The 12,523-nt window shown below is 32.9% G+C and overlaps 1 protein-coding gene across 2 annotated transcripts; it reads left to right on the top strand.

Annotated features, from left to right (window-relative positions):
* The first annotated feature begins 655 nt into the window (after positions 1-655).
* Positions 656-12,423, top strand: LOC141461500 (uncharacterized protein KIAA0930 homolog). Of its 2 annotated transcripts, XM_074142674.1 has the most exons (11): positions 656-1,171; positions 1,309-1,469; positions 1,598-1,777; positions 1,867-1,968; positions 3,614-3,754; positions 3,856-3,991; positions 5,280-5,383; positions 5,493-5,652; positions 8,450-8,608; positions 10,836-10,985; positions 12,156-12,423. In XM_074142674.1, the coding sequence occupies exons 1-11, from the start codon at positions 1,063-1,065 to the stop codon at positions 12,194-12,196; spliced, it is 1,443 nt and encodes a 480-aa protein (XP_073998775.1). In that variant the 5' UTR covers positions 656-1,062; the 3' UTR covers positions 12,197-12,423. The 2 variants fall into 2 exon arrangements, with proteins under 2 accessions (XP_073998775.1, XP_073998776.1); XM_074142675.1 differs by lacking the exon at positions 8,450-8,608.
* Positions 12,424-12,523: the final 100 nt, after the last annotated feature.

Raw genomic sequence — 12,523 nt, 5'->3', positions numbered from 1 at the left:
ATACAAAGTTCTTCCCTGAAGTACGATTCAAAATGTTCTACGGATCTTACTCCTTGATATTTAAGTGTACCCAAATACGACAACATTCTGAGTTGGACAAATGTTATTTCACCGAATGCGAGAGAATAGTGATCAACTTTTCTGTCATTTTCTTTAAGGACTTGAGTGGGTCTTATTATGCATTTGGATTTGACGCGTCAAAAAAATATTGTTAAGTACACATATACATATGTAGTAAATAGTAAACGTGTGTACTACAGAAATCAACTCTATATTTGACTCAAGCAAATTTAATAGGGAAATCTAGTAGAAATTAATGCAAGGCGTTTTTACCAGTTTTTTTAATTATTATTTTGTTTAATAATTGGGGACCCGACACATTATTTCCAATGAAATAATTTCGTAACGAAACTTATGACACATTTGCAACACTTCCTTCTCGTTCGCCCAAAGCAAGTGAAACTGGACATTCTATCGCTTGATTTATAAAATAAAAAGTTACTGTATTGTTTACATTTAATAAAGAACGATTTTCCTAAAATAAGTTAAATTGACAGGTAATTTCTTAGGAGGGGCAAGTGAATCATTATTAAAAGTCATTGCGCAAGTCTTGCACCTAATTACGATCCCCCACCCAATATTTATTGTTTGTTCTCTTACCCTAATCCAGCACCAGTACACAACAGTAAAAGTACCTCTTAAACTAATCCCACTCCAGCTGTGTGACAAGTCGTGGTGAGGCGGCGCTCAGGAGTTGTGTAATCGTTCGGTTCAGTTTTACTTTGTGTGATTCCCATACATATAAACAAAAATGTAACCTTACGATTTATGTTTATTTATATATACATATTTTTATTAAAGGTTTAATTTCTAACCATTCAAGGCAAAAATGCCGTGTAAAACCTTTATATACCCTTATATTTCTTCATATTTCCACTTAACCGCTCACTTCTTACGGTATGTTTTGTTGTTGTGCACCTTCCCAGTTATCATAGTTAATCAATAGGCCTGACCTCCTGTAGATCGTATGACTCATGTTAAACTAGCACTTAGCTGCTAGCTATGTCTTCTTTAAATCTTGCCATGTGGAATCCTCCCACACTTTTGGAACAGCTTTTAGAAGAAATTAATTTTCAAAGAACAAAAGAAATGCGGCAACTGATGAAAGATGGTATGTTATTTGTTAGTAATTTTGAATTAATGGAAAAATGATACAACTATGAATTTAAAATTTCATAGTTGAAAAGTAAACAAAATTCGATGGATTTTTTAAAAAAAATGAATTCACATATATTTATTTATAAATAGATTCCGGTTTTGTGATGCTTCAAGGATCTTCTTATTGGACTGATCTCTTTGTTCGTCATTTTCTATTCCAAGCTGATCATTGTATCGATGGTGATGATATGCTCTTCTTTGTGCGAAAGAAACATATTAAAGGAACTCCAAAATATCTTCCTAAATTTGAAGTAAGGCAACATGTATTTGCTTTTTATAAAAATTGAATTCATAATTTAATAGAATATTTATTTTGTTGGGAGCGGGGGTATTATTTTTTACTAATTGTTTATTACAACAATCTTTTCTTTTATTCTAGACGGAAGTGGCCGTCTACCGTAAAGATAGTAAAAAATTGCCAATAGGCGATCCAGAATTAGATTGGGAAGAAACTGTTTATTTAAATTTAATAATTCATCAATTTGAATATATTTTAACTTTAGCCATCTGTACACGGACATCGCCTAAACAGTTGCAAATACTCCGTAGGATATCCCAGGTTTGTTATTTTCAGAAATATTTTCCTTTTCTTTTTATTTGTCCATTTCAATTTGGTTTACACATTTTTGATTTGTTTTAAATATTTAGAAAGTATATGCCTCACCTTCTCGAAGAAGAATGGATACCAAAGGAGAAGTAGAAGAGATTACTTATCCATACATATGTTTTATGGTTGATAATTTTAACGAGGTAATATGCTCATTATGCTTAGATTTATAATGATCTGGCGTCCAGTGTTTATTTTGTTGTTATTGCAAACAAAACAATTAAAAGTGATATAGCAAATTTCATTATTATTATAACAACTCTCAATACAGAATCTGACGTTTATATTTGTTTCACCCGGTTTTGCATCGTTTTTAATTATTGTTTTAATTTTAGTCTTACGTAAAAGTATACGTATTTATTGTGCGTTCATTTTTTATAAATGAGTCTTCTCTTCTGTTGTTTGAAAGCAAAAACGCGAAGAGTTTTGCAAGGTAAATGACCAATTCAATGTTCAGTTAAATTTTGGAATTGTAATAATTTGGTGAGATTAGCATCTTTAATGTTGCATGTTATCAAGTCCTGTCGGAGCCAAGAGCATTAAAGTGAGCCAATTGGTTGTTCGAAGACTAATAATGTGGATTTGGCCCTATTAGAAATAAATTTGTTCAATCTTGAGACAAATTATGAAAATTAATTAATGATGCGTTTTAGTTACACATTTTTTTTTTTTCGCATCAACAGCTGAGGTCATTAGCGCCCGGAGCTTTTTCCAGTGCACTGCCGGCCTCCGGACAGTGTTCTCTCGTTACAGACAACACTGTCCATCACCGGACAGTGAGCTGTAAGAAGCTCCTAGGAAGAGAAAATCTAAGGGTCAGCTGCTGGATTCGAACCCGGGACCTCCGCGTGGGAGTCCAGTATGCTAACCTCATAGCTAATCCCTTCCCTTTTAGTTACACATTGATTTTATAATTGTTTAGGATCACACTTTATGGAACTCAAGGTACTATCAGTACTAATTATATTGGTTAAGTAGACACTGAGACACTCCTCGGCGTTTCAGTGCAAGGTCAAGTCTGTAGAGTGAGATGTTCCGTCATCACCAGTTCTTTCAAATGGAATACCATACTGTCCGCTGTGTACCCTCAAATCCCATAGTAAAATATATCTTGGGAAACGGACTGGGGTAGATCGCGCCTTAGATGGCTGGATGATGTGGTAGGAAATTTAGGGCGAATTGGAGCGCGAGAATAGAGGAGTAAGGCGGTAGACATGGGGAGATTTATTAAAGAAAGGCAAACTCCTACATTTGCTAAATCGAGCCAGAAATATGTAGGTTACATATTAATCTTTCAATTTCTCCTCATAGACCACAATTTGGTCTGCCGCAATGAATTGAATAAGCCTTTCTATATGTTGACCCAATCCTTTAAATTGCCTCAGTCTTCCAGACAGGAGTCTTGTTAAGTAAATGTTTTGAAAGTAAAACATAAAAGTAAATTAATCGCTAATTCAGACTTTTTAACGTCCAACTACCAAATTAATTTCGTAGACAAAGTAATACTTTACTTTTGATAGTTTTCTGACTAATACAAAGGTAGTTGCAAACTAGTCTCACACTGGAAATTTTCCAATTATGGTGGAAGCAACGTCAGCTTGTTTAGTAATTTTATTATAGAACCATTGTCAAATGTTTAAAATTGTCAAAGTGAAATGAAATTTATAAATTATGAAGTCCTAAGAAGTATTTTATTTAATTAAGTTTAGTTTTTTTTTAAAAAAAAAGTTCATTAATTATGTGTAGGTTCAGTGAATATAAATTTTCTAATTGATTAAAGGATTGTAGGTGATGTCGGAGATGCTTGTTCGCGACGGTGAACTTGTCTGTGTGGAGTTAATGGCCTCTGACCGAGAAGGAAAACTGCAGGGTGTTCTTTTCTCTGGATCAATACGCTACGATGCACTTAAACATGTCTATGATGCAAGGGTGGGTAAGCTAACAAAGAAAAATAAATAAATAATTAAAAGTTACAATGTAATGAAGTTAAAATTTTAAATATATTTGTTTAAAATATTTATTACTAACAGGCAAGTTTGAGCAGTAAAATGGCACAGAGAATGTCATTTGGATTGTTGTCAAATGCAACTCAAAGAGTTGAATTCGTCACCATGAAAGGACCACAAGGGAAAGGGCATGCAGAAATGGCGGTGACCAAACCTAAAGGTAAAGTTCAAGTGTTTATTAAATTAAAATATTTTATGGAAATCTACGCTTGTATACTCGCCGTAACATGGGCTCTGTAAAAAAAAAGTTTTAGAAAATACAAAAGCTAACTTGAAAACACATATGTAAATACAGCCTCCAGATTTTATTAGCAATATTATCCAGAGTTTCTTCCGTAGTTCGTATCTTTTTCCATTGGTGTGAAGGATTTGATTTCATACATAATTCTGCCTACACATTTTCTGAGTGTATGAAATATAAAAAAAATCGAATCAATAAGGTGAAACTTCAAATCGATTTTTTTAATGCAGGTTCTGTTGGCTGCTTATTAAGAAAATATGAAATTTTCTATTTTTAAATCGTAATACTAAACACAAACTGAACGTTTATTTTTAAGTTTTTTTTTTGTAAAATTAATTCCGGTTGGGCGAGTTTATTACACATTAAAAAGGTTTAGCTTGTTGAAGGTTACCATAGTTCATTTTTATCCTATCCACTAAGTTCCATTGTCAACGAAATGTCAGCACTTGGACTGACAAATGTCAAAAGTTGAAAGCCTTTATCCTCAGCATAAACGGTTACCTAACATAAAAGAACACGTACAATTATTTCATTATTCCTCATATCTGATCTGTATTCTTTATGAACTTAATTGTATAAAAATAATATTTTAAAAGCTGTAAACAGTTCCGAGCTCCCTCCTAGTAGTTGTAAGTGGGCGTTTTTGTTATGTTTCTGTATATAGATAGAATGATTGGATATATAGAAAGTCACTTAATTGTATAAATTATATATGCGAGTACACATAGATTTATAAGGGTTTTTTTTTTTTTTTTAGGATTTTTCAGAAAAATTCCGTTTTATGGCAGATGGGTTGGCACTTCTGTAAGGTTATTTTTTCAGCATTATTTATGCAGTACATTTATTGGTGCAGATTGTATAACTTTGGTAAGAAGTAAATATGACTCTCATGTTCAGAGTTTGTTGCAAATTATCGAGACAGAACCTCGAGAAAGTAGTAAAAGAAGTTCAACCTATTTCTTTATATTACTTTAGTGCACTGCAAGGAACTGGATCGCTGTTGCTAACAGCTGGCCATCAAAACAAAAATCAACTTTTCACTTCTTTTTGCTAAGTAATTGCAGGTTTTTTTTTTTTTATATGTATATATTGTACAGCTTATCGTCCAGATTCGCACCCTACGCAAAAATATTTGTAATGTTTACCACTTTTAAGGGTTTACATTTCCGGAAGACATTCTGTATGAATTGCTACTTTCTTGTTTTAGGTTGTGGTGCAGAAACGCCAACATCTGAGCCTGGCTACTGTGCTATAGATCTCTGGGATGAAGATTGGGAAGATCCTGAGGATATGTTCCTATACAGGCATCAGGTAGGCTTTTTTTTTCTTGCTATAATTGATTTCTAATGTTCAGCTTTTGGGTATGAGAGTTTAAGAAGTATTTTTTTTCAACTTAATTTCCTTTTTTTAAAAAATCTAGAGACGCCTGAGTGATCCAAGCGCAAATCTGAGTGTTTTCGTACGTGGCGGTTGGCAAAGAAAACCAAATTCAGAGAGTGCCCGTGCTCGCAGTGAAAATGAAGGACTAGACACAATGGCGAATTACACTACTCACATACAAGCTGGAGATCTCAGGGATGGTAAGCTTTATACATTTTTCTATATTCTATGTTTTGTTTGTCTTAAATTGTTTCAATTTATTCCTGTACATCGTATAATTAATATTCAAATCGTGATTCTTCCTTAAATAACGAATGAATCGTAGACTTCACCAGCTTAAACCGTACAGCCTTTTATTTCAGAACTTCCTTACATGAAATCTGGTTGTCAGCATCCTTGTAGAAGTATGCAAATTAAACATTCACTTTAGTGAAATTAGTAGATCTGCATTTCCATATTTTGCTTAGCGTTTCGTAATGTCTGTATGTTTCACCCTGATAAAGAAAAAAATGTATGAATATTTCTATTTTAACATGTCCCCAAAGGGTGCATTTCCGAATTATCGAACAAGAAGTAGTTTAAATTATTGTTAAATCTCGTCCTATTCAAAACTACTACTCCGTAGTTTCACTTATTTTTAATTTCGTATTGATAAAGGATAAAGAAAAAGCAAAAAAGCAAAAATGCAGTCATCAGAAAAAGAGCAGATTACTGTATCACATCTGTTGGAATTAGAGTGATTTACTGTTTAAACTAGATCCATTCATTCCGCTTGCGGAAGCATTACTTTGGTTTCCTTTTTTACCTTGGGCAAACAATACAGAAAAAAAAAATGTGCTCAACGATTCGACTGAATAGGAGCTGCATTAAGAATATTGTTTGAATTACTTACTATCAGGGACATTATTTGATTTTACCCTTCGTAGTGTGCCATACGTTCAGTGTAACCCTGGTAGGTTTCAAACTTTCATCTCATCAGAGGTTAATTAATCAGTTTGGTGTTAAGAATTCGACTTCAACTTTTGTTTTCGTCTCACACTACACTTGTTGACTCAAATAATATTTTGATCCCAAATTGAAATGAAGTATTATTCTATAAAGCGTGTAAGGTAATGGAATGTTTACATCAGATCGTATTTCTTTTAATTTTATTAGGATTTCATACTTGCATTTTGTCCCAAAGTTGGGTACTTTCTAATAACCATAGTTAAACTTTCAAACAAGTGAATTTCTTGGCCATTATTTCTATTCCTAACTTAATTTTTTTTCTGTTTAACCCTCTTCTGATAATTGTAAATCTACACTGGAATAATTGTTTTGCAACTCTTTTAATTATTTAATGAATTATTTCTTATCAAATTGAAAATTTATTTCAATGATTGTTATTATACAGATTCTCCAGTTCATAATTTGTACGACAGAGAAATTATCTACAGTTTGTAGATGCAAATCTCTGTACAAATAAGCCGTTTACAATTCATAATTCTTGTTTATCTTTTCAATTGTTTTCCCTTAAAAAGGTAGGTTTTTTTGATGGTTATAAAGAAGGCAAATTATTATTTTTACTCTTTTTAATCTGTAAATGTTAATCGATTGTCATGTTCCTATATTTTGGAATAAGAATTGACAAAAACTGACTGCTGTTAAACAAAAATATTATTAAAATTATACACATTTCCTTTCTTTTTTTGTAATCTACGTATTTTGTGGAGTTTTGTTTTGCCTAATAAGCCTAGCATAGTTTTTTTATGAAATGTTCGTAAATCAATTTGTTCAAAATTAACGTTTTGTTTGCATTAAGACCAGAAATATGTGTTTCTCCTAATATACAAAATACTTTAATATTTAAATGCTGTATCTCAATTTTTATTCTATATTTGTTGTTTTTTTTTTTGTATTACCTACCTCTAAAGACGGCAACCATTTGCATGAGCATTATCTTTATGTTTTTATAATTAATATATTAATATTAAATAAGTGAATTTTGTTTTCTATTAAGTTTGTATTGAACTGGTGTAGAAATCAAACAAAACTATATCTGGTATGATCACTGCTCACGACTATTTCTGTTTATAATTATGTACTTGTTTACTTGTTGGTGGAACATTTTAGTTTACATCTCAAAAAAAGCCCAAAACAGAGATTATATTCGAGTGGTCTTTTAGTGGAAAAAGTTCCAAGTAAAGTTTTTTTAAATAATTTTTCTTAAAAAAAAAAAAGTTGTAGGTTTATTTTGGAATGGGTTGGCATCCCTGTAAGATTAAAATTTCGGTTTAACTTACTGATAACTTACTATACAGTGAGAAATAATAATAAAAGAATTGTGATTTAAAATTACAAACTGTTTGGTAAGAAATAACTCAAATGATCTGAGTTTCAAGAAACTAGACTTAGATGTTCAGAAATCATTTTTCGGTTTTAGATAACCTCAAAATAGACTTTGCCTGTGGTGGTGGTAATTTGTTATAGAAATCTGAAGCCGTCTTGCTAATGAAGAAATAAAAATATACAAAATTCAAGTATTTTTCGTGTTTCATGCCTACATTGAACGAACCACTATGCCTGTAACATGTATTGTTATTGGGAGAAAATAAACTGAAAACTTCGGGGGGTGGGTAATCTCTAGTAAAAGCAGGCTTTTCATTGATTTTCACCATCCCTTTCGTACGATTATCATAACATTATCTTGTTTACTTTATGAGGAAAATACCCTCAACAATTATTTTTGTTTACTATTCTTTAGTTGTTTACTATTCTTACAATATTATAGTTGAACATTCTGAATAATAAAATATTTTGCACTCTAGTAAGCAATATTTTTTTTTAAAACAATTTCATCAATTAGCTTGTCAATATTTATACTCTTTCTCTGCTATTTTGAGTTTTATTTTTTTTTGTTGTATGAACAAAGAAAAGCAAAGACATTAGCGTGTTTTGGAATACAATAGTTTGAACGTCTTTGGAATTTATGTTTGTATTTCGCTTTTGTTTTTGTAGACTCTTGCATGCCCCCCAAAGACAGATTGGAATCACTGAAAAAGTACTGGAGAAATGAAATACAAGCGTTGCGACCTAGATCGAAAATTGGTGCTGATGGTACAGTCATTACGTACTGGTGTGAATTACGTGAATTGGGCAAAAAAGCTATGGCCGGTGGTATGTAATCAAAATCAAAGAAAAAAACAAAACAAAAACTTACATTTAGATACATACAAGGTTTAATCAAATATAAAATCCACACTTGACAAACAATAAGTGCTAACTTACAAACTAAGAATGGGACAAGCTGCAATTTAAATGGTACTTAAAAAATAAATAAAACAAAAACAATAATTATGAACTCATAAAAAAAAGTTCTCGACGCAAAACGAAGTAAATTTTGACGTGTAAAGTTCATAGTTCATTTACATTAACCTAAGATTAGATTAGATTTAGATTTAAAATGACGGGGCGGGGCCTATATCCCCACGGCACCGCAGCCGCAAGAGGCTTATTGTGCCTTCCCCTTAAGTCTAATAGATGAAACCTCCCCTTCTAAAAAGGTCGAGAGCTTTCCCTACTAGTTCCTTCTGCGCTATTATCTCCTTTGGCCTCAAGGTTCCAAAGATGTCGAAGCGCAGTCTCTCAATTGCAACGCAATCGAACAACAGGTGAGAGGCCGTTTCCTCCTCCTCCTCCTGACACAATCTGCACAATGGTTCCAAGCTAATAAACCCTAACTTGTGCAGATGCTTCCTGAACCTACCGTGCCCCGTGAATAGGCCAGTAATCAGAGTGATCTGATTCCTGCCCAAACCTAGAGTCACTTTGGTTCTTTGTTTGCACAACAAGGGCATAACCCTCTTGCTGTGTTTGACCCCAGGAAGTATCACCCAGTTCTTTTCATGTTCTCTCCAGATCCAGTCTCTGAGAGCTTCACGAACTGCACCCCTAGTGATCCCCAGGACTGGTTCCGGACCAGTGAACATTAACCTAAAGTAGCAATTTCATTTGGGAGTGAAAGTGAAACAATAAACGATTTATAAGAACAAAGGCCAATTTTTAATGATTTTATTCAGTAAAATAAATCGAGTCTTAGTCTAGAATTTCGTAAGAAATTTGTGCTTTTAATACCTAAGCTAAGCCAGAAAACACTGTTATAACCTTCTTTGAACGGGGAAATTGCCGTGGCTATGCCTTCCAGAAATCGCGCATCGTTTGAACCGAAACTATTCTGCTTCAAGAATGGAGAAAAATTCAAGGGGAAGATTTCTACCTATGGCGGTGGATAGACAAACAATTCCAAGACAAAGTACCCTTGCGAATATTTTAACGTTACGTAGCGTCATTGGCTTTTTCACTCCCATTCGTCACCTGTCTCAAGTCTTAAGGTAGTAATGGCTCCATATTTACCTTGGGACAGCTAGTTCTTATTTCTAAATCATGGAGGAGCTGTACCGTCACAAGCCTGGGATGGTCAGCTCATTCAAAGCATTCCCGAGTGCGTCCATTGTTAAAAGACAACGCAGTATTAAACTTCTTTAACTGTTAATCAATGGAATATTTTACAACTTTGTTTTAATATAAGTAAACTAAGAAAGTTTCAATACAGAGAAAATTTACTTCTTTTGAGTGGAGAATTTCATTTTTTTGTTTTTCATGCAGTTTAAAAGCATTTAGGAACACTTAAACATTTTCATATTTCAATGAGGTTTTAAACGCAAAACGTTACACAAGTAAAAAAAAAATTAGTTGCATGATAAATAGTCCTTTTCTATACACTAACCTGCATTATTAAAGCCTTCTCTATGATTTTTAATTCAAATAAAATAATAACTGCCTTCTTCATTTCTGCATAATCATTACACATTGATTTTCTGTAGCTTTGTTCAACTGCATGTGAATCACTGTTGTACATTTGTTTCTTCTTTTTTTCAATTATGTTTTTCCTAAAATTTTCTTTTTGTTTCTTTTTTTAGAAATTCTTTGCTGTAGGAATTAAAATTTTTATTTTTAATGGAAAGCATCCAGCTGCACATCACTAATATCTTTACAAAAAAATCAGTTACAATTGCTCCATCAGTGCCTTGCGGCTAGTCGATATCTGTTACTTGTTTTGATTACCAATTTTTGGTTAAGTCTATAAGTAGAAAAAACTTAACCTTCATTGGTCTAGACTAGATAAACTTTATGCTGTAAAAGAGAGACGAAAACCGCAGCCGTCTCCTAGTTGCGCACAAATTCATTGATTTGATCTAAGCTTTGAGTCAGGTGCAGGAAGAAGTATAGGTTGGTGATGTGTATCTGACTTTCCGGAAATAAAAGGCTAAAGTAGTACCTGAAAGAAATTTTGTTGTATTCCAACTATTTCATTTCATTATCGTAAATTTCTTTTGTGTTTTAGAACTAGATGATGGTGCTATAAATCCTTTGTGGACTATGAGAGGATTCACACAGACTTTCCATATGTGGAAAGAAAGTAGAAGAGCTCAAAGTGTCCCATTAAATTCATTCTTAACTTACATCACACTGCCCTGGTGGAGTATCACCAAAGGTGGGTATTTTAAGTTCCATCTTTTTCAGAATTTTCTTTCAGGAACGGCTTTTCCCCTAAAATAAGGCTCACAAAACCTTCTTAATAACATCTCAAATCTTGGTTCTAGGCAACCTTTGCCAGGAATTTCAGTTTAATGATTTTTTGACATGAATACGTCTATCATATGGAGGCAATCCAAAAAACCTAATGATAACAAAATCGGGGGATACAGTTTGGCATTATAGTTTCGAATTTATCGTCTACATCCAAAATTAAATTAGACCACTGGATAGCTAAAGGATCAATGAATTCATTACGAGGACTGTGACGCATCGCGCGCGGTGGAGGGAGAAGCGCCGCCATTTTGAGATAATTTTGCTGCGTATCGAGATTTGCAACTTTTTATAACTTTTGACTCGGAGAAGCTACGATGTTCGTTTAAGTTTTAATCGTTAGCTGCCGTCACAATCTATCGATTGTATATAAAACGTTAGCGTAAAATAGTGACAGTGAATATAATAAGATGTTAGAATAAAAAAATATCAAAAATATATAATGTCAGCCTATACGCGTCGAAAAGCCAAAAACAAATACAGGAGATCGTATACGGTTGGAAAGGGCTTCTCAAGAACAATCGAATGGTTATTAATAAAACACCATATGGCCGAGAAACGTAAAAGAATGAATGCGGCCGAGCGGATCAACGACGACGGTGTCCAGTACATCTGCAGCTACAGGCGGTTAAAATTATGCAAGTGGATGATGAAATCGCTTCTACATCGACAACGGACTGTACAGGCATAGATTGTGTTCGATCGTCGATTATGAAGAAGACAGATTGGGCAGCAGCTAGTGCACATTTCACTACGACATTTGTCAACAATCCATTTGGACATAAGTGTGATGTGTGTGATCGTCTATGGTTTTTCGTATCACAGGCCTATAATTAATAAAGTTATATTGTAACACAGTAATTATTTGTTTCCTTGATTTCATCCTAAATACATAAATAAAAATATTTGATATAAAAAATATAACCTGTTACGTAAACGTATTCACGTACAACACACGGCCGTGTCCATGACGCAGCCAAAGGTTTTTATTTATTTATTTATTTAATGTAAATCGTATAATCAATGATAATTTATAATAAAAAATCTAATTCAACTTTATTTCTTTGCTTTACAGATATTCTAGACACACGAATAGAACCAATTCTCACTTTTTGACCCCAGTTCTTTTCCATCGAATTCTCGTTCATTTTAATAGTAATTACTCATTTTGAATGTTTGTACCTGTATATTGTACTGAAAAAAGTGTCTGTCAATTTTATAATTTAAAACTGTTTTTATATTAAAAAAAATAATTATACATATATTTATTTATTTCAATACATAAATATGTATGTATATTCTGTAAATAGAAATATTGTTATTAATAAAATTCTCTTATGGAATATCTATATATTTTTTAAATAGACATAATTTTCACTTTATTTGCATAAAGAATTATATCTCATTGTAAACAAGGGTAGAAAGGAACTAAAGAAAAGCAAG

Source organism: Rhodnius prolixus, unplaced genomic scaffold (genome assembly GCF_049639745.1).
Source record: "Rhodnius prolixus isolate KJV_2025 unplaced genomic scaffold, Rpr scaffold_6, whole genome shotgun sequence".
Taxonomy (NCBI): Eukaryota; Metazoa; Arthropoda; class Insecta; order Hemiptera; family Reduviidae; genus Rhodnius; species Rhodnius prolixus.
The sequence above is the reverse complement of the archived record's forward strand: the minus strand, read 5'-3'. Positions and strand labels throughout refer to the sequence as shown.

What these genes read in the sequence shown, in the direction of transcription:
- LOC141461500 (XM_074142674.1), top strand. Translation starts at nt 1,063, where the DNA reads ATGTCTTCTTTAAATCTTGCCATGTGGAATCCTCCCACACTTTTGGAA. An exon ending in TACTCCGTAGGATATCCCAG is followed by an intron (nt 1,778 to 1,866) that starts GTTTGTTATTTT and finishes TTAAATATTTAG; the next exon opens with AAAGTATATGCCTCACCTTC. An exon ending in CAAAAAAGCTATGGCCGGTG is followed by an intron (nt 8,609 to 10,835) that starts GTATGTAATCAA and finishes TTTGTGTTTTAG; the next exon opens with AACTAGATGATGGTGCTATA.